The sequence below is a fragment of the Perissodus microlepis genome, chromosome 4 (assembly GCF_051167445.1).
Source record: "Perissodus microlepis isolate ML-2025 ecotype Zambia chromosome 4, ASM5116744v1, whole genome shotgun sequence".
In the NCBI taxonomy this organism is placed as follows: Eukaryota; Metazoa; Chordata; class Actinopteri; order Cichliformes; family Cichlidae; genus Perissodus; species Perissodus microlepis.
Window position 1 is genome coordinate 19,773,318 of NC_140464.1, and position 21,124 is coordinate 19,794,441.

General features: G+C 42.3%; 2 protein-coding genes across 7 annotated transcripts; both read left to right on the forward strand.

The window, feature by feature from the left end:
• Nucleotides 1–1,278: 1,278 nt before the first annotated feature.
• On the forward strand, nucleotides 1,279–10,461 carry LOC146388834 (uncharacterized). Of its 3 annotated transcripts, none has more exons than XM_084926375.1 (5): nucleotides 1,279–1,854; nucleotides 2,231–2,343; nucleotides 4,639–4,731; nucleotides 6,251–6,424; nucleotides 9,414–10,461. In XM_084926375.1, the coding sequence occupies exons 1-5, from the start codon at nucleotides 1,704–1,706 to the stop codon at nucleotides 9,594–9,596; spliced, it is 714 nt and encodes a 237-aa protein (XP_084782501.1). In that variant the 5' UTR covers nucleotides 1,279–1,703; the 3' UTR covers nucleotides 9,597–10,461. The 3 variants fall into 3 exon arrangements, with proteins under 3 accessions (XP_084782501.1, XP_084782503.1, XP_084782502.1); XM_084926377.1 differs by having other exon boundaries at nucleotides 1,280–1,854; nucleotides 6,254–6,424; XM_084926376.1 differs by having other exon boundaries at nucleotides 1,284–1,854; nucleotides 2,234–2,343.
• Nucleotides 10,462–14,030: 3,569 nt separating this feature from the next.
• Nucleotides 14,031–20,638, forward strand: LOC146388835 (uncharacterized). 4 transcript variants are annotated; one of them, XM_084926378.1, is made up of 10 exons: nucleotides 14,031–14,203; nucleotides 15,562–15,636; nucleotides 16,058–16,156; nucleotides 16,381–16,482; nucleotides 18,881–19,015; nucleotides 19,105–19,242; nucleotides 19,339–19,390; nucleotides 19,476–19,502; nucleotides 19,605–19,631; nucleotides 19,725–20,638. In XM_084926378.1, exons 2-10 carry the CDS (start codon nucleotides 15,577–15,579, stop codon nucleotides 20,282–20,284), a joined length of 1,200 nt encoding a protein of 399 aa, XP_084782504.1. In that variant the 5' UTR covers nucleotides 14,031–14,203; nucleotides 15,562–15,576; the 3' UTR covers nucleotides 20,285–20,638. The 4 variants fall into 4 exon arrangements, with proteins under 4 accessions (XP_084782504.1, XP_084782505.1, XP_084782506.1 ...); XM_084926379.1 differs by having other exon boundaries at nucleotides 14,083–14,192; XM_084926380.1 differs by having other exon boundaries at nucleotides 14,102–14,192; nucleotides 15,567–15,636.
• The last annotated feature ends 486 nt before the right edge of the window (nucleotides 20,639–21,124 follow it).

The following is a 21,124-nucleotide window of genomic DNA, read 5'->3' on the forward strand; positions in this document are numbered from 1 at the left end:
AGCCTTTACATTGGAGCTCAGTTTTCCCCAAAACATGTTCCCTCATTTGGTGCTTTGATTCAGAACTGAATCCACCATAGGTGCTCATTTGGGTTGAGTTACTGCAAAACCATAAGTCAGACATTTACATACCCCAACAGGTCCCATAACTCATATGACACCCCCCATTTTTTTTGTTACTTTGTTACATAAGTGCGTTGTAAAAATGTTATATTTAATGAAATCTGGCAAATCTGATGAGGTGCACGGTGATATTTTCTTGAAAGTGTGATATAAACAACATTTTACTTTACTTTACTTTTATAAGTAAAAGTAAGCCAAGTCAGTCAGGATGGGGGCATTGTTCTCCAGAAAGAGAGACCGCTCCCTTAAGGATAGCAGTGTTTCATCATAGAACAAAGGTAATTACGCAGAAAAGCTATGTATTGATTTGCAGTCACTCTTCCCTCCAAGGTGGCGAGGAGACCCGCAGCATAACAAAGCCATCCGATCACCTTCAGCGTCATGGGTCAGGATTTTACTTGAATTAGGCATTTTTTAATTTTCTGTACTGATTAGGCCTGCCTATCAACACCCATTCATATGCATTTACATAAATAGTAAAATTCAATACGTGGTATAACCCCCCTCCAAAAAACAACAACAACAACAACAAACAAACAACAACAACAAAATGAATTGAAAAAAACGAATTCAGAAAATTACTTCATTATAAAATGATACATTAAACTGTATGTTTACGGATTTGTTATTTATGTATTTATTACTGTGTAAAATACGCTGACTCGAATGAATACTTATTACTTAAAAAGCTTGCTGGAGTTTGGCTTTTCCAAGTTTTAGTTACTTCCCTCTCCCTGTAAGGATGGCCAGTATGCAAAACTAATTTCTCCTTGCTGTCTCGAGGGCAAAGTATAATATACTGATTCAATTCAGCAAGCTTGGGCCACAGCCAGATATGTGAAGCGCATATTAAGAGATCTGTTTTATCCTGTCTACAGGATGTCAGTGCCTCTCTCCACCTTTAAGATATAAAATAATGAAAGTATCTGGGGTGACATACTTTATGAAGTTTATCTAGTAAAAAAGGAGAAAAAGGGCGGGGGCGCATGTTTTCATAGTTTCCATCTATGAATACTAATGCTACATTTTGGGTCTTTGTTTGTGTAGAAAGCCTCTAAGGATGGGACCCCCACGGTTGCCAGGGTAACGGGACTCCAGCTCAGGAATCCGGGGTGTTAACTAACTTACTGGTCTGGATGCCATTAGTTAAACAGCGGAGGAAGCAGCAATAGCAACCTGCTGTAATATTTATTCAGCAGCACAGACGCTGCTGTTTTCCGTGTCCGTGGCCTGGTGTCCTCCGCACATAGAGAGGGGTCCAGCTTAAAAATGCCTATTAGCCTAAGTAATGAGTCTGTATGCCCGTGCGCTGCTGCTGCTGCTTCCAGTCAGTGTCAGTCAGTCCATAAACAAAACCAATGCTGCTGTCCGGCTCCAAGCCACAGCGACGTCACGCGCGCTTCGGGGAGGGCGTCAGTGCGCCGTCACGGGCTCTTAAACGCTGTGTGGCGTGTTTGACCGAGTGGAGAGAGTTTGAGATCCCCACTTTGCAGAGCGCATGTGGACTGCCAGCCTGTCCGGGACTGAGCGCACGATGAAGACGAGCGACAGGAGGACAGATTCCTTTTCTGATCTGTAAGATGAGAGCCCCGGCGCTGAGGCCGAAGAGTTCAGGAGGATTTGTAAAGGGAAGATTAACAGTTCACGAAGGAGAAATGTCCACAACTGCAACTCCAACCATCCCCTCCTTCCAGCTGACATCTGATCAACTCACAGTGGTCGCTGCGTCCTGTAAGTAAAGCTTTAAGGATGTAATTCGAGTAAAAATCGTTTCTTTAGAGGGAGACATTTGGATATAGCATTTGGATTTAATCTAGCCACACATGCAGATAGCTATATATATATACAGGCTTTTAATGTCTCAGCTTTGGCTCATATGTTTACCAAGCCCATTAAAAACAAGCTTAGACACTTGAGTTTGTCATTTTAAACACACCAGAGAAACTTTGACTGTAGAGATGGACTGACATTTAAAAACAGCGAATAAGCACATTTTTATTAAAAAAAACTCATCACAGGCTTCAAATGTGCAAAGTGAGTGGAAAAAAAAATGCACAGTGTCTGACTCAGTGTGATTAAGTGACTTCTCATTCTCTCCGGCTTCAAGCAGTTTCCTCTCTGGTGTTCTTCGTGGTTATCGTGGTGCTGCTGTCCATCATCTACCGCAAGGATCCTCAGTGCTGCAGACTCTTTTCCTATCAGGGGCCACATGCAGATATGGTAAGGAAAAACAAACCACATGGCAGAGAGTGTATGTGTGTGTGGGTGGGGGTGAGGGGGGACAACAAAAACGCCCTGATGCTGAGTTTTGTGGGGTTTTTTCTTTGTAAGCCAAGTTTCTTTCTTTGTAAGGTGATCTGTATGTTCAGTTTCTCAGCACAAACTGTTGAGATTACACTCAAAGACAGGCCGGCACGCAGACATTAAGGGGTGTCAGATTGAATTTGCATAGCGGCACAAACATGGCCTACAATAAACTTGATATGATCAGTGTCAGTCAGTGAATTTGCTCCGGTGGAAATAGCGCGCTGCCAGAAATATCTCCTGAGTGCTGCACTATCTCTCCAATAGAATTGGACAGAATTAGCACTGATGCTACTTCAGCACCATAGTGGCCTAATTAAATCACTGCAAATCAAATTTATTTTTTTTTCTGTCCCAGCATTGGCAGGGTGAAGCAAATCAACCCAAGTCCTTGGGTCTTTTTTAGCTGGTGTGTAACATTTTGTTAAAAATCACACCTACAAAATAACATAACTGTTTGCTCACTAAAGAGAAACACTTGACTATCCTCAGTGCTGCAGGCGCTGGTGCAGGATAAACTAAAGAGGAAATGCAAATACTCCCAAAGAATTATACTGTTTATTAGTCGTCTGTTTCCTTTTCCTGACCCGTCTCTCCCCTCCATTAGTCCCCGGGGGTGAGGTTTGAGTGTTATCTTTAGATTGCAGAGACACAACTCATGCCTCCCTCCTTCAACTGACAGGAAGCTGTCTGTTCAGCTGTGTCTTTAATGGAGAGGCTCTGTTGTGCCTGAGTTTAAGGAACTAACAGACTGTTTCACTTGTACAAAGTGGCCATACTGACCTCTGCTTACAGCTGTACCGTGTTGCTGATAAGAGAAGCACATGATGGTTTCTATTTACCCACAGGTCACATACAGTGAACTGCACGTGACAGATTAGAGAGTGATGAGTGTCGTTACAATTCCTGCGATTAATTGTGGTGAAAAAGAGGCTTTCACTCTTTTGACCACAAGCGAGAGAAAGTGAAGATTGAGAAACACACACAGGCGCTCTTTCATTGTGTTTCATGTCTTCGACTTCATAGTCACATACCTTTCCTTGCTTCAGTTTGCTCCATGAATAGTGGACCGACCCCACGGTGGGTGTTGGAGGTGGGGGGGAGACAAGAGGGACAATGGGAGCTCCTTTAGGCTGCGGCGGAGGAGAAAAAAAGCACACTGCTGCTGGGGTCCTCCCCCGACTTCGACACTGATTTTACACGGTTGTGCTTTTTTCTTCACGCTGGCTGATTCAATGGCAGGCGACAAAAGCTCCTCTCCTTTTTTTTTCCTTTTCTCTTCGACGTGGTGACGTTTCTTTCTTTTTTTATCCTCCCTCTCAAAAGTACAAACCAGTGAGGGGAAAATGACCTTTGACATCACCTTTTTTTGGTGCCATCTCTGTGTGTCTGTGAAACGTAATGAGGGTTATGGCAAAGGTCGACAGATCGCGTCAGTCTGATGGTGAGTGATGTCATAGTTTAAAAAGGCCTGGGAAAATAATAAATCTGATAAACTGATGATATGTTGATGTGACCCCGTGTTAGTGCAATCTGAGCTGCCTTTGTTGCTTCTGTGTGAGAAGAATCTCTATAGTATTCGCAGCAACTGCTGTTTAGCTCATATCTCTTGTCCTCATGCTGGATCTAAATCTCAGTCAGGCAACAAATTGACTTTGTGGTAAAGGCGGCTCAAATGACATAAAAAGGCCATAATGTGTATTGGAGTGTGCTCCTTAACAGGTACCTGCAGGAGCTACACGGGGAATAGAGGGACGCTGAAAAGACCACACGGTGTGGTTTGTTGCCTAGGGACCTTGATGACACAGTAGGACATCACATTGTTCTCCACACAAAGGAGACTCATTTAGACGCGAGGCAATTACCTCGTTTTACTAGCGGCCTTTTTTCAGGATTTCTGCACCTCATACAGTGAGACACTGACGGGTCTTGTTTTATAGGAGGAGGAGGCACGGAAATCTGAGGGTGGTCGTCTTATTGATTAGATAATTTATGGTACTGCTGAACCAGCCGGTGCACCAAAGTGACTAAACAAGGCATGAAAATTGGTCAATTGGGCTGAAGTTAGTGGTTCTCAGCAACAAGAACCAGAAAAATGCTTCACCTAGTTAAACTCTAAAGGTGAAATTCCAGTCCTGTGTTTAATTAATAACTAAGGGGTTTTTTTTCCTGTCCCGCAACTTCTTGAATTTATTATTGTTTGTTTTACAGGGTGCTCCCTCTCAGTACTACAGCAGCAGGCAGACGCTGGTGCCATCTCCTTTTCTTGAGCAGACACAGATCACTGATGACAGCAGCACTCAGGTGAGAGAGCCCATCATCTGCTATTAAGCCAAACAAAGCACCACTCTTCCCCTCTGTGTATGCTAATGGTTAAGGCAGGGCCTTCATTCACATGCACACACTCTATAATACACATAGGCCGGAAAGTCCTCGTCTCTGAAGTGAATGTTTCTGATGAGATTTATCCTTTAAAGTGGGTATCTGGGAATAATACCCATCTGGGGTATATTATGGGGGAAATAATTATTTGATACCTGCTGAATTTGAAAGTTTTCACACTTACAAAGAAATGAGCAGTCTCTGATTATAATATATATAACATTGTATATTATAATATATATATAATATACATATATTATATACAGAATATCCATCAGAAATGCAGTATTTAACACATTACATAAAAATAATAAACTGATTTGCATTTTACTGAGTGAGATAAATATTTGATCCACAAGCAAAACATGACGTAGTACTTGGTCGAGTAACCCTTGTTGGCAAAAGCACAGCAGCAAAATGTTTTTTGTAGTTGGTTTTTGCCCAGTCCTCTTTACAGAAGCTCTTTAAACTCATCCCTGAGGTTCTCGTCTAAGATTTTACATCCATTGGCCTCTCAATGTGCTGAAGCCATCCTGCACCCTTAGCAGAAAAACAGCCCCAAAGCATAATGTTCCCACCTCCTTGCTTAACTCTGGGGATGGTGTTTTCTGGGTCATACTCAGCATTTGTCTTCCTCCAAACATGGCAGGTCAAGTTGATGGCAAAGAGCTTTTGGTGTCATTTGACCACAGCCTTCTCTGAATTATTTAACCTACTGGTGTCTTAGGACGGGCCTGTACATGTGTCTTCTTGTGCAGGGGATCCGTGTGGGCGCAGCAAGATTTCAATCCACTAGTGTAGTGTGTTACCAATGGTGCTCTTGGTGACTGTGGTCCCAACTTCCTTCAGATCATTTAAAGAATCCTCCGGTATAGTTTTGGGATGATCCATCACGATTCTCATGAGAATGAGGGTAATTGTTAGTCATTTTATAATTTTTGCTTCTTGCTGACAGTGTTGTGGCTCCTCCTAATGTCCTCTGACAACTTTGTGGTCATGCCGGTGGTGGTGGAGAGGTTAGAATGGTAGAAAGTGATTCTGTGGACAGGTTTGCTTTATACACGTAAAGAGCTGAGATGATGAATGTCTGTAACTGACTGACTGATTGTAATTTGTATGTCACATGGCCACACAGAATTCTGGCTGGTTCAAATGCCTATTTCACTCGGTGACATGCAAATCAGTTTATGTCTTTTATGTCATGTGTTTGGGTTTTTTTGTCTGGATTTTTGGTTGGTATTCTGTCTTTCTCCATTAAAATGAACCTACCATAAAAATCTATTTCATTTAATTTCTTTTCTTTCATTTCTTTTTAAGTGCGCAAATCTATAAATTTAGCAGGGCTCAAACACTTATTTCCCCCGCTAAACTTTAGACCACTTTTCACAAATAACATAAAGACACCTGCTTCTTGTCCCACTGTGGTCTGTTTACGTCTCAGCAGGCAGGTCAGCTGTTCTACGTCGGCCTGCCCTCCAGCTACAGCCTGCCTGTGCTGGAAGGCCCCCTGCCGAGGCTCCCCTCCTATGAGAGCGTCCGAAAGAAGGACCGCCAGAGGCAGATCCACATGATGATCGCAGACCGTTTTGGTCTCAATGGACCCATTGTGACTGAGGTGGGGTACACTAGAGACTAAAACTGCATTACACAGTTTGGTATTGTTGTAAAGCCTTTGGAAATGTAGCCCTTCAGGTGGTTTTGTTAAGCATGGGATTGTGGGAGAACATTAAAGCTCCAAAAAAAGTCGGCTTTTTATTGAAAGCCCTCATTTCTATTGACACAGTGGGTGGAGATAACAGAATGAGACTCTCTTTATTATTGTTAATAGAAAGATGTTGGCACACAATGTTGTAACAAGACCTTAGACTGCATTCAGAGCGCAGTAAACAGGATGCAGTATCAGCTCATCTAATGCCTGCTGCCGAATTGTGCTGGCAGCTGCGTTTCGAGGTTTTACCGTGTTGATCTTTCGCTTAGCTTCTAGTTCGCACAACGCTTGAGCAAACAAGGTAATGAGAAAAAGGCACATCAAACATAATTAAAGCCTGCGTTCTGAGTGCAAACAGTGCCCAAGAATGCAGCTTTGTGCTCCCATCTTCCACCGTTTTTTTCTACTTTGACCTCCTCTCCGTTTCTTTAATTAAACACCCCCTAGCATGACTGCTCATCACCAAAGCACATTCACACACAATACTCTTCTGTCATCCCATCACTAGTCACTGACAAACATTCCTCTACACAATCTGAACTCTATCTTGCAAGAGTTCAGATGATGGACCCCTTTATTTCCCCGCCTGCCCTGCGTGGCCCGAGGCAGGACGGCAGTAAAACTTTGCAGTCTGGTATGCGTGTGCGTGTGGTGCGGGTATCAAACGGAGGGCAGGGTTGTGGTTTTGCACTTGTCGCCTGAGGGTCCCCAAGCAATTAAAAGATAAGAGGACTCAGTCAGGGAGCGTGAATCTGCTAGATGTGATGAGAAAGATAATATATTTGGAAAAAAAAAGAACATGTTCCAGACAGCCAGGATGGGGATGGATTAATTGGTAATGTAAATACAAACACGTTCTGCTTCACCACAGGGTCAGATTTCAGTTCTTTCAGGCCTGTGGATGCTCTCAGATTAACTCAGTCCTCCCGGATTGTTCGAGGACTTTTAATTTCCCTGAAGAATTTTGTGGTCTGCAACCTCGGTGGCATTATTGTGCGCTCTCAGACAGCTATGGAGAACAGTGCCCATGGCAACTTGGGAAATGTTTCCCAAAAGTCTTCAGAAGTCTCATCACTGCATACAAAGGCAGCAGTATGACAGTAACATGTATACATGTGCATCTCATTACTGAATGATATTCCATGTCTTTCCTTAAATCTGTATTAAGATAGCAGCTGTAAACATAATATTACCACTTGATTAATGCTATATTATAATGACCATGGAGTTTGCATGTTCTCCCTGTACCCATGTGGGTTTCTTCTGGGTTTTCCAGCTTCCCCATCCACAGTCCAAAGACATGCAAATTAGGTTAACTGGTTATTAGGACATAGATGTGAATGTGAGTGCAAATGGTGGTCAGTCTCTCTGCGTAGTATTTAATTCATGCTACTCCAGTTGTATTTGTTTGTGAAAGTATTTGCCTACAGAAAGCTGACAAAGCAGGGTTTTCAACCACTGCAAACTTTTCTCTGAGCAGTCGTCCAAACTATCAACTATGTGGTTGACAAGTGGGCCATAATAGGGAAGGAGTGACAGCAGTTAACCAGGAGTGAGAGAAGTGCGATCAAAAAAATACAGCAAGAAAAGTACCAAAAGTGGCCATTTCAGCTCCCTGTGTGTTATAATGGTGTGAAACCAGCCCAGTGAAGGAACAATGGGCTGGTTTCAGTCATTATGCAAATGTACTGTTTATAAGATGGGGAAACCTGCAGTCAGCCAAGACTGAAGAAGTCACTTGGATGAGTGACGAAACGTTTCTCCCACAAAACTCTACGTCCAGATGAACAGAATCAACTTTTGGAGATTTACTTACCTGGATGATTGAACATGCATCAAGACGAAAGCAAAATTGTGAATTCCCGAAGTCCTGAATAAGTCGGAAATCTGAATTTCTCAGAATTTGAATCTAGAATGTTCCTTCAACTTGGATTTCTTACTTGGAAAGTCAGAATAAAAAACAAACAAACAAACAAAGTATTATGCTGTATTGCCAGTGATACAAGAGTTGCTCTACTTAGCTAACAAATCCTGTTTTTACTTGCTTTTGTTCCGATATCTGAGTTCGAAGGTATCTAGAACACGGTGGAACAGCAACGACAGCACAATCTAGAGTAGGGCACAGATTAGTTGTACCACATGTTTCTGACATTGCCGCCATCTGACTGCAGGTAGCTGGGCAGTCTGAGCTGCCCTAAGCTGCCCAACGACTCCCAATATGCCACAGGTGTCGAACTCCAGGCCTCGAGTGCCAGTGTCCTGCAGGTTTTAGATGTGTCCTTGATCCACAGCTGATTTAAATGGCTAAATTACCTCTTCAACATGTCTTGAAGTTCTCCAGAAGCCTGGTAATGAACTAATCATTTGATTCAGGCTTGTTGACCCAGGGTGATATCTAAAACTTGCAGGACACCGACCCTCGAGATCTGGAGTTCGACACCCCTGCAATATGCTGTCACCATTGAACTGTCATTTCCCATTAGCCCTATGACAGACTCATGATCTGTCCAATCACAGCTAAAATAGGCTCCAGCTCCACCCCACACATCCCGCAACCCTGAATTGGATAAGCAAAAATAATGAATAGATGTCAGCAGCCTATTTATTCACTCTGCACAGATGATGTTACATTAGCATTTTGAGTCTAACCAGCTGATTAAGTTTATTTTTCCTTTAAGTTCTGTTAAATGCTTATCTTGGTCCACCTGCTGGCTGCTAACTTTATCTGAATCAGAGCAGTTAACCTGTGGATCTGAACACTCCACAGACCCTTCAGTTACTTGCTAATTTTAAACAATTAGCTATTCTGACCGACCTTACAGTGTGACAGTTCAGCTCATAGATGTTCGTGTAATATTTAGTGTAAAATCTCTTCTATCTTTTTTTTTTCCTACAGCCTCCTCCAACATATGAAGAGAGCATCCGTCAGTCGGTGGAGCTGCCGTACGACATCCTCTCATCCAGCCTGGACGTCCCCTCTGCTCAGAGTTTCTACACCAACACTAGAGCCGTCGTTCAGACTAACACAGCGCCTCCAGCTAACTTTGAGGCCGCCGACAACACCGTCCTACCCGTGTGACACCGATCAAGCCATCAAGCTTTCTGGTGAATGTGAAGCAGAACTGCGATATTTAACGTAACGCAGATGCAGTTACTAAATCGACTGGATCCTTAACACTTGTGTACAAGATGATTCTGATACCTCAAAACTGACAGAGCTAATGTTGATCATGAGCTGGAAGGCAACCATACAAGGAGCCGCACACCCTGCAGGGAAGGACACGTTTGAATGTTAAAAATACTTTGTGACATTTACTGTGCTCTACCGTGCCCGTGAGTTTGAAAACAGAAACACTGAATACTCATAAAACTAAGGTGGCTGGCACATCTCGAACAGGGCAGGGAAGAGGAGATCTCTGGACTACAGAATTGAAACATACCAAAAAAAGGGAACGACTATTTACTTTGTTGGTTACAGTGACGTGTAGTAAATTCTGTTAATGGACTTGTGTTTTCACAGTTAGCTCTTCTCATTTATTCTAATGTCCCCGAATTGGAAACCTCATTGTGTGGTTTTTAAAGAGGTCTGTTTGTTTAGTAGCTGCCGCAAAGCGGGCTTCTTTACCCTGCTGAGGCGATGCAACGCTGCTCTAGCTTGAGGCCTGCAAGAGGGAGAATAAAAAAGGTGCTAATGAGAGTGCCTTTCATGGAATCGAAACTAGACATTCATTACAAAACCTTTGTCTTTACCCCATCTTTTGATTTTTTTCTATTTACACACCAGATTTTATGTCTTAATGTTCTGTGCATTATTTTCTCTTACTTTCCATGTGCACGTGTCGTATGTTTGCCCTGCATATGTCTCGTACTGTATTTATTGAAGAAAGATAACTGACATCTTGTTATTTCTCTGTGGAAACAAATGTAATAAATACTTTTATTGCTTTGTTCGTGAATGTTTTTCATTACACAGCTGCAGTTTATGTATGTGGACCACATCCAAACCACTCACGGTGAGGCAGGATTTTATATGCACGTTTCTGAGTGCATGTTGTTTTGAAAACAAAGGACAAATCAGGAAAAGTTCATGAGAGACTGTTGTCTAATTAGTATTTCCCAAACTAATTTCCATGAATTTTATTGAATTCTGGAGTTCAATAAAAAACTGGAATATTTTCAGTTTTTAGGTCCTAATATTCAAAAACAACTTCCTATGGGGGATGGGCAAACATTCCCATTATGGAAAAATAATGACCAGTCTTTCGTTTTTATTGTAGTTTCACAGAGTGGAAAATCCTGAAAAAAGAATTACATAAAAGTTATAAACTGACTTTTTGTCATTGAATTCAATAAGGATTTGATACTCTATGAAGCTTGGTGAGAAGGTGACAACTGTTGGTGTCATTATTCAGAAATGGAAGAAATATAAAATGAATTCAGGCTCTATGCACGATCTTGCCTCAACAGTGATCAGCCCAAAAAGTAAACAGGTGGAGCTTGTTAATGATCTGAAGGCAGTTAGACCAAAGTACACCACTAGTAAAACACTACGCTTTATTAAATTGAAATCTTGCTGCGCCACAAGGTCTACCTGCTCAACAAGACACGTATACAGGCCCGTCTTAACTTTGCTAGTGAACATCTAAATAATTCAGAGAAGGCATGGGAGAAAGTGCTGTGGTCAGAAAATCGACCTCTTTGCCATCAACCTGACCCAATACGTTTGGTGGAAGAGGAATCCTGAGTGTGACCCAGAAAACACCATTTTTCCAAACCTGGTGACCAACTACGAGAAATGTCTTACCGCTGTGTTTGCCCACAACGATTTATCCACCAATACTAGATCATGTTTTGCTTGGGAATCAAATTCTTATTTCCCTCAGTGACATGAAAATCAATCTATAACTTTTATGTAATGTGCTTTTTTCTAGATGTCTGGTTGTAATAATATGAACCGCTACTGAGTTCCACCATATCAGTGAATTACTGTTTTCTTTATATCACTTGTTTTCACCTTTGGCAATATAAAACTCCTTTCTGCTGCAGATTGTGTTCAATGATTATGTCGACTCAACTGTGTTTCATTCCATATAATATATGCAGTAATCTTGTCTCTAGGATATTTAATTTACATCTCATTGACATTAGTTCTGTAAAAGCACTGCAATAAAGAACCGGCAGCTTTATTTTGAGCTACCTGCAAGGTTTTATTTCTATTGCTGAAGCACTTGAGGGGCTCACACAAGAATAATAAAGCTGAGGCAGAACTAACGCAACCAAAGCATCAAGTCTGAAACTCTTCAGACCACTGACAAACCTTTAGCAGTTTACTTGCAATATCTCCTGCACTTCACCTGGAGTACTATTAACACTCAGTCTATGCATTTGTGACTTAGTAACATCTAACACCTGTTTATTAACCTTTTACAACCTTCAACTACTTATTTAGCATTTCATTTATCAATCGATGGTTCCGCTGCATTGTTTAGTCATCAGGAAACACAGCAATCTGAGCCATTGTTAATACAAATGGAAGGTCTTAGTAAAGACTGAAAATTACACAAAATATCTAGCTTGAGGTATTCCATACCTTACATTCACTATATTGACAAAGGTATTCAGTCACCCATCCAAATCATTGAATTCAGGTGTTCCAATCACTTCTGTGGCCACACGTGTATATTAAATCAAGCATCCAGACCTGCAGACTGCTTCTACAAACATTTATTAAAGGATAGATCGCTTTCAGGAGCTCAGTGAGCTTTAGAGGTGTACGGTCATTGGATGTTACCTGTGGAACAAATCCACTCGTGAAATTTCCTCACTATTAAATATTCCACAGTCAGCTGTTAGTGGTATTATAACAAAGTGGAAACAACTGGGAACGACAGCAACTCAGTCACAGAGTGGTAGCCCATGTTAAACCACAGAGGGGGTCAGCAGATGCTGAGGATCATAGTACGTTGAGGTCGCCAACTTTCTACAGAGTCAGTCACAGACATCCAAACTTCACGTGGCCTTCAGGTTAGCTCAAGATCGGTGTGTAGAGAGCTTCATGGAATGGGTTTCCATGGCTGAGCAGCTGCAACGAAGCCTTACATTACCAAACACAATGCAAAGTGTCAGGTGCAGTGGTGTAAAGCATGCCGTCACTGGACTCTAGAGCGGTGGAGGTGTGTTCTCTGGAGTGACGAATCACGCTTCCCCATTTGGCATTCTGATGGACAAGTCTGGGTTTGAAAGGACAACACTATTTGTCCGACTGCATTGTACTAAATGTAAAGTATCAATCAATCAACTGATTTCACTTGCAGACTTCAAAAGACATGCAAATGTTTTTGTGAAATCATCACTGGGAACTTGTTGTTGTATTTGATATTACTGTGTGAATTAGACAAATTTAGCTATTTTATTATTTCTTGTATTGTTGTAATTTGAATGTTTGTCCGGAACAGATCTGCCTTGTAAATGAGACATTGAGTTTCAATGGGACAACCTGTATAAATAAGGGTTAAATAATTTTTTTTTAAAGGTTTGGTGGAGTGGGGATTATGTTCTGGGATTGTTTTTCAGCAGTTGGGCTTCAGGCCCTTAGTTCCAGTGAAATGAATTCTGGAACTAAAAGGAATGCTTCAACATACCAAAACAGTTTTGGCAATTTCGTGCTCCCAACTTTGCAGGAAAAGTTTGGGGATGCCCCCTACCTGATCCAACATGACTGCACACCAGTGCACAAAGTAACATCCATAAAGACATTGATGAGCGAATTTGGTGTGGAAGAACTTGGTCTGCGCAGTCCTGACCTCAACCTGAGAGAAAACCTTTGGGAGAAATTAGAGTGGAGACTGCGAGCCAGGCCCTTCTCAGTGTCTTACCTCACAAATATTCTTCTGGGAGAATGCTCAAAAATTCCCATAAACACTTCTAAACCTTATGGAAAGTCTTCCCAGAAGAGTTGAGGCTGTAAATCCATATTAAACTTTATGGATTAGGAACGGGATGTTACTCAAGTTCATTTGCGTGTGAGGGCAGACGAGGCAAACTTTTGACAATATAATGTGCCTTTTTAACAATAGACAGCCGTTACACAGTAAATCAAATGTTACAGTGATACATGTATAATCAGAGGCAGCAGTTTAAGCTGATGCTGAGATGACAGTGAACTTCCAGTATGCAAGGATTAAATCTGATAAATCTGCGCTTCAAGTCTTGCAGGTGTGCCCTTAATAGCAGAAATGATATCAGGTTTATCAGATTTAGTTAGTCTGTGTGCGCTGAATGAACCTATGCATGTAAAATAAATCCAGTGGCATAAATGAACATCGGCCTCTGATTTGCTGCAGTGCAAGCCATATAGAAGAAAATGTAAATACACAAGTGAAACAGTCGCATTTTTAAAACTTGAATCCAAACTACAGATTTGCCTCTTTATGATAGCATAAAATACTGCTACCTTACCAAGATGGTCGCGAGCTCTGCCCATTAATGAGCCGCTTTCGTCACTCACGGAAAAAACCGAAACTGCACGAGCAGCCGACTGTCAGTCTGGTATGTAAACAAGGTCAGACACAGACTGCAGAACAGAGACCAGACACTTTTAGACCCGGCAGCTTCTCGCTTAAAGAAAGAGGCAAGAGGAAAACCGAAGAGCTTCAACAAAACTCAGCGGATCCCGGTAAGCTGCAGGTCAGCTGGCGCCTTATTACTAACCGCGCTGTTTCGCAGGACGCACTGCAGGGGACGAATTATAGGACAACAACGCTATAAATGCATGAACCTGTCATTTTGTTGTGTGGACACTGGTGGTAAAAATCAGTCTGCAACGTCTGCAAGGAGGCATCTTTGCACATGTGATGCAAATCTGCCGCAAAGTCACTCAGCAGATTTGTGTTTACCTCCTGCGCAGTCATCAGCTGCCCGCGAACTGGGTCGCTCTCACTCTGCAAAAGCTGCATGGTCATGCTTTCCCACAGCATAAATACAAAGCGAGCACTTCCCCATCGTTAGACGTGTCGTCTAAAAAAATGAGTCTTTCATTTGATTTTATGTGATTGCTGTTGTTGTTTTCCTGTGTGACGCAGCATTGACGTGTACTTACAGGTGCGTGTTGTTGGTAGATTCCTGAGTGGTGCAGCTTAGTTTTGTATATGAAAGTGGGCCTAACCAGCGCTATTTCGAGCCGTCTTCAAGCTGCAGAGAAACACAGTTTATTCACATGAAACAAGGGGTGATATTGCATGCAAATACAGGCTTTATTAATTGCACTGTGTTGTGTTTTGTTGTGGGGGGGGGGGGGGGGTTTGTACGTCCTGCTCAGCCTGAGAACCAGTTTTGTCTGGTCATGATAATTGATGCAGTGCCAACCAGACACAGACTGAGCTCACACTGTATTCTTCTGCAGATGATGAGGGAGAGAAAAAGGCCAGAGTGAGTGACATACAGAGTAAATAAGGCAGGGAGACAGAAAATCTGGGCCTTTCCTGCCTCAGACTGCTTGTTTTTATTGCTTTACTGCTGCTCAAGTTAATAATCACTGCTTTTCTCTGCTTCTGCTCGATGACCTTCTTAAAGACTTTGTGCTGTGCATGCGTGCGGCATCTATGACTTCATTAACTTTGTTGATCCTTTATATAACTTGCCAAAACTCCACCGCTGCATCCCTCACCTTTTACTGTTATTGTTATGTCCTGATCTCCAAAAGGCCGTGTGATGTTTCCATCATCATCATGTATTTACTGATTTACTTGACCTCCCAGTGTTTTGGAACTAAACATTGCCCATTTTCCACTTCAGCATTCACCTCCTAGAAGACACCAAGGACAATAACAAGTCCTTAAGGGTTTGAGGAGCAGCAGTGAGATAACTCACTGCTGTTTTTACCGCCATGGAGTTGCCATCAGATTTCTGAGATGTAGCAGATTGTGCTTAAATGCTTCATTACCGCGTAATGCTGCTTGTCAGGATGACACATGGTCTGGACAGGAATGAATGAATGGGTAGTTTGCTAAAGCTAAATTTTTTGTGTGTTTTGTGTGTCATGTTAGGACAGGCCAGCCAAAATGATGCAGTGTTTTCACTTCATGGTGGAGCCGGCCAAAAACCTGACGGCCAAGATCAAGGTAACCCATTTCTGTACACTTTAATAAAAATATTGTGTGTTTAATGTTCAAATGTGGCCCCTGGCAGGAGGTCATCTTTATACTCAGGTAGAGAGCTGACATAATACATTTTTTTTATAATCTTACCTGTTTGGTGTTGGTGTTTGGCTTAATGTAAGTAAAATGGGGGGTTACTCTATGCAGGGAGTTGATGAGATGAAATGAGACAGAGGCTGTTTTTTTCTGCTGACAGGATCAGAGCCCCGATGTGCATTTTGATTAGGCTAAGTGACCGCCCCCTTTCCCAGTTGGCCTTATTACTTTCTAAAGCCCTTGTGAACCAGCACTAATGCTGTCTAAATGTCTTTCTTTGTGGCTCGAACACTCCTCTTTACTCCAGCATTTTCTCACGGAAAATCCTTTACTTGTATTTTCCTCGCAGGATTCGCACAAGAGGGCAACGAAAGAGAAGAGGGAGCCCCTGGATGAGGACCAGTTGTTCGTTGTGGAGCTGGCTAGAGACATCGGCCGAGTGTGTCAGGTAAAAACGTCTTGTGAACCTGAACTGATGTTTGCATTCCCTCACTGTCTTAGTGTGCTCTTTCAGGATGAATGGGATTGTATCACTGTAACAGTTTTCTCTTAATGCCAAAAGTGACGCTGATCATCACTGTTGTTTACAGCCTAATGAAGGAATTATTAAACTCTGAAATAATTAGCAGTCTTCATCAATCCAGTGTTTTTCTCTCCATTTTACCGTTGCAGAGATCAGCAATGCTGGAGCACATCTGGAACCAAAATGACATCTGGCCAACTCCTCTCTGCAGGGCCTTCATCCTACAGTGGGCCTCCATGCTGGAGAGCAAGGTGTTTAACTGAAAAGTACCAAAGCATCATTTGTGTGGGAAGTGATATACTATTGTTTTGCCATTGATTGGCTGTATTGCACAAGCCAATGAGAATTCAAATACGCTGTGGAGTCAAGGATGCTCGCAAACAGTCATATGCAGGACAAATTATTCTAGTTCAACCACAGACAGTAAAGATGAATGTAGCTTCTGGAAAAATAAAGTCAATGTGGAAGTGGAACTTGCATTCTAAGTGAAGGCCACCAGATGGCAATAGCTGTGTTTGCAAAAAGACTGAGTCCTGTTGAAGTTTCCCACTTGACACCATGTGCATATTGTGTGAGACTTGTCCAACATATTGGACCTGATACAATCATGCAAAGAAGAGACTGCCCCAAAACCTTGCAGTGATTGCTTAAGCTAGCAGACTAGAGTTGCCTGCAGTTTTACATGCTTGTCTACAAATATTTGCTAACCACTAGCTTAGTGATAGTAAGGCTGACATTTCTGGTTTGTGTCACACTTTTACAGTTTCCCTACAGCCTTACTGTAGCCTTACTTAAGTCCCTTACTTTCATCCAAACTACCACTGCAGCAGTCACAAGGAGGTTTTGCCAACCAGTTGAGGAATACACATTTTTCCCAAAGTAACACGTGGTTGCTAGGGGGTCACTGATTAGTCTGTAAGACTTTGTTAATGGGGCTTTAGCAGTCATTTTCATATAATAATTTTTCCCTCATGACCAGGTCTCTAGTACTGTGTTACTAGGACTTTAGTGGTCCTACACTGTCACCATGATTTTTGCACATCCATAATGATTGCAAAACCTCAACAGAAGTCTATGGTAACATTTCTGTCTTGAAAGTCTTGGTTAAATCATGTTTTAGGAAGCAGGATTATCTGCGGTATTATCAGCTCATTCACTGGCAGTGAGTTGTCAGTTGCAAGCAATTAGCCAGCAAGCAAGTGGTGTCACAGGTTGATCCGTCTTTACTTTCAGTTTTTTGATACCAAGATGGTGCCGGTGAAATCGCTCACCACTTCAGAAAGTCGCCGTAGCTATGTCCACCTTTTGTACTTTCTACAAGTTCTCTACAAACAGCAAATGAGCTCAGAAGTATCATGACTACATAACCAGCAGTAATCATTGCCATAAAAAGCTTGAAAATATATTTACATGTCAGTATGTCATAGCATTGACCATACTACTGTTGTTAGCCTCAACTATGCCTTTCTAATAGGTCTGGACAGGAATGAATGAATGGGTAGTTGATAGAGTTGGATGTCTCGAGACCACTTTTATGTGGTCTTGGTCTTGGTCTTGGATCCGTCGGTCTCGTCTTGGTCTCGCTGTCTCGGTCTTGCTCTCTCAGATCGACATAAGTGGTCGGGAGATTTGGAGTCAACAGTATCCATGACACACAACGTAACGTTCGATAATGTGTCATGCGCAAAAGCATCAGCTCTAAGAGCCGTGCTTACAGAGTGCTTTGTAGTGAATCAGAAGAGTCGACTCCCATTGAGCGAGAGCCGGCTCCTCACTTAATTTCCTTTCGCTGCTCAGCTTTCACACAGTGGCTCAGCTATGCTCCAATGCCTCCATATTGTGGCCAATCACATGCAAGGATATAGGATAACATCATTATGTGAAAAACAGAGAGGGTGAGAGACGTGGCAGTCAAGTGGAGCGTGCGTCTGTCCTCTCAGTAAGTGAGTGAGACAGTAGACAGCGGTGAGGAGGGCTGTGCGAGTGCATCGCAAAAACACATAAATATGCCTGACACCTGTAAACGAACCAGCATCTGGCTGCGGTTTAAAGACTTTTTTGTCTCGGTCTTGGACTCGTCTCGACTTTGTCTTGGTCTTGACTCTGTCTGACTTGGTCTTGGTCTTGTCTTGGTCTCGATACCCTCTGGTCTTGGTTTAGGCGGTCTTGACTACAAGTCTAGGAGTTGAATGGCCAGCTAATAGGATGATCAGTAAGATCATGGTCGTTACAATCTAAAAAGATACAACGTGTGGCAGAGCGATAGTTCAAGCTATCACATGATTTAGCATTCCAGGAAGTTCTCACTTTATTATTGTATGCATGCACTGGGAACCTTGTGTTAATGACTTTGCTGAAAGGGTTGAATTGAATATTGGTGAGAGTGTAAGTAGTGTGCATGAAGGTTATGCTGAGAAAATGGAAATGTGCCCATAAAATGACAAATGTGACCTTGAGCAGACTTTGGAAGAAGTAAGCTGAATTAAAACCTGGCCAAATCTGATCAAATCTTATGAATTGTGAACATGTGGACAGTCAGATGACCTAAAAGGAAACATCAGATTCCTACAGAAAATTAATAGTCACAGTAGAACTACACGTCTTTTAGATATAGAGGTATATTTAATAAATGTGTTTTTCTCTGTGCAGATGAGACCCATGCAGACTGATGGCTGGCCAGAGATGAATGAGGGCAAACAGCCCGATGTGACGAGTGAGAAGGACCTGCAGCAGGCCAAAGGTGTTATTCTCGAATGGATCAAGGATATAAGAGCCCAGCCTGAGGTGGGAGGTTCAGACATACAACTAATATTTCCTTCAAAACAAAACATAAGTTTGCTTATTGTTTTTTATTGACATTGATCATTCTGCAGCAAAGTGTGTGGCCCGGAGAACCAGTGGTGAAGAATCTGGAGGACGTGCAGTCCGCCTGGCGCTGGGGCCGTGCTCCCAATCTGCTGACCGCCATGGAGCTGCTTATGTGGACTTTAATGTTACAGCGGCCTGACAAGGTAGAAGTTCTTTCTGTAATCCACAGGTCAAACTTTACAGCTTGCATGACCTGCTGCAGTTAATCAATGAGCCCTCTTTGTTGTTTGTTCCTACAGGACACCATCCCACAGCAGTGGCTTCTGTGGAAACAGAAGACTCAGAAGATCGGTTTGTAAATCGTAAATCAAGCTGACTTTGGTTGTTTCTTTGGAAATATTTACCCTCTTATGAGTTTATCATTCTCTTTTTCCAGGTGCCATATCCTACATCCCTCAACCAGGTGAGATATGAACTGTAGACCACGAATCACACATTACTATTCCCATGCTGGTGCATTTACACTATTAGATCCACTTACTTTTATTTTCCCTTTTTCTGGCAGTGTGGGATTGGATTGCAGATGCTGCAGGTACAAAATTAAATATTTAATCAGCTTTTTTTTTCCATATAGTTTTTGCTCAACCTGTTTTGTAATTTAAACCTCTTCACATTTCCCCTCTAGTGGAGGTGACCCTGGATCTGGACACGGCCAACCCTGATCTGCTCATCTCTACTGATGAGAAAAGGATGCGCTGTGGCTTTGAGAGAAAAGATATTCCCAACTACCACCAGCGCTTTGACGGTTGGTGGTGTGCCGTTGGAACGGAGGGCTACGGCACTGGTCGCCGCTACTGGGAGGTGGAAGTGGGAGAGCGCGACTGGCGGCTGGGCGTTGCTAAAGAGTCAGCCCTGAGGAAAGGTTTCAAGTCGCTGAATACAGATACGGGGTACCTGACCTTGCGGCTGGAGAGGGGCACTGAGCTTAAGGCGCTGACGGTGCCATTCACCGCGCTGCCACCCGGCCTCATCCCCCGCAAGGTGGGCGTCTACCTCGACTATGACAACAACCAGCTGTCCTTTTATGATGTGGACAAACATTTCCACATTTACACCTACAACGAGAGCTTCGATGAGAAGCTTTTCCCACTGTTTGGCACAGTGGAGATCATCAAGGATCTGGTTATCAGGTCTCCAGCAGCCAAAACCCAGTGTCTGTGCTCCACATCTTGCATGTGGGGTTGAGTTTCCCTCCGTGGGCATTTCCTTTAAAAGAAAAAAATCAGTAGACATCATAGTGAAGTATAACAATCCCAAATCACAGGGAGGTTGCAAAAGACCTTAAATGTGCTACTGAATAGCTTCACTTTGTGACCACTCTCTATGCTGCTGCTTTAATGTGATTGTTGCTTCCATTTTCTCACTACAGAGTTATAGTGCAACCCTTTTGCTCACATACGTGATGAAATGCCATCTAATGAAATGCCGTCATCTTCTTTCAAGAGAAACCTATAGTGTTAATGTGATGTATTGTGCATTATTAATCCAGCAATAAAATGCACTCGTGTGAATAATAAATAAACCAAATCTATGTCTTGATGCTTCATGTCTTTATTGATACTGCTGATATTCTGTTTGGTAATGTATTTAAAATATATACAGTTATATACAATTTATACACTCATCATTGGCATGAATGTCGTGTTAATTTTGGATTTCTTATTATTTCTTTGAACTGTCCTTTTTCCAGAGTGCAATGATTGTACGGCATATGTTTTGAATGACTGTAAAAAACATGAATTGAGTGCACAAGTTTGAATTTATTATCCTTTCTTTTGTTTGACGGGCATGTATTAGTATTTTTTCACCAACAAAGAGGTTCCCAAAAAGCTATTAGCAGAAAACTTAGCACATCTAAGTTAAGGGAAAAGGCTGAGCCATTCCAAATTACAAAAGAACTGGACTGAAAATCTGTGACAACAGGTCTTATAGAGTAATGAATGTGAGTTTGAAGTATTTGGTTGAAATTGCTGTCAATATGTATGGGAGAGGTCAGGAGAGAAGTACAATAGTGAGTGTCTACAG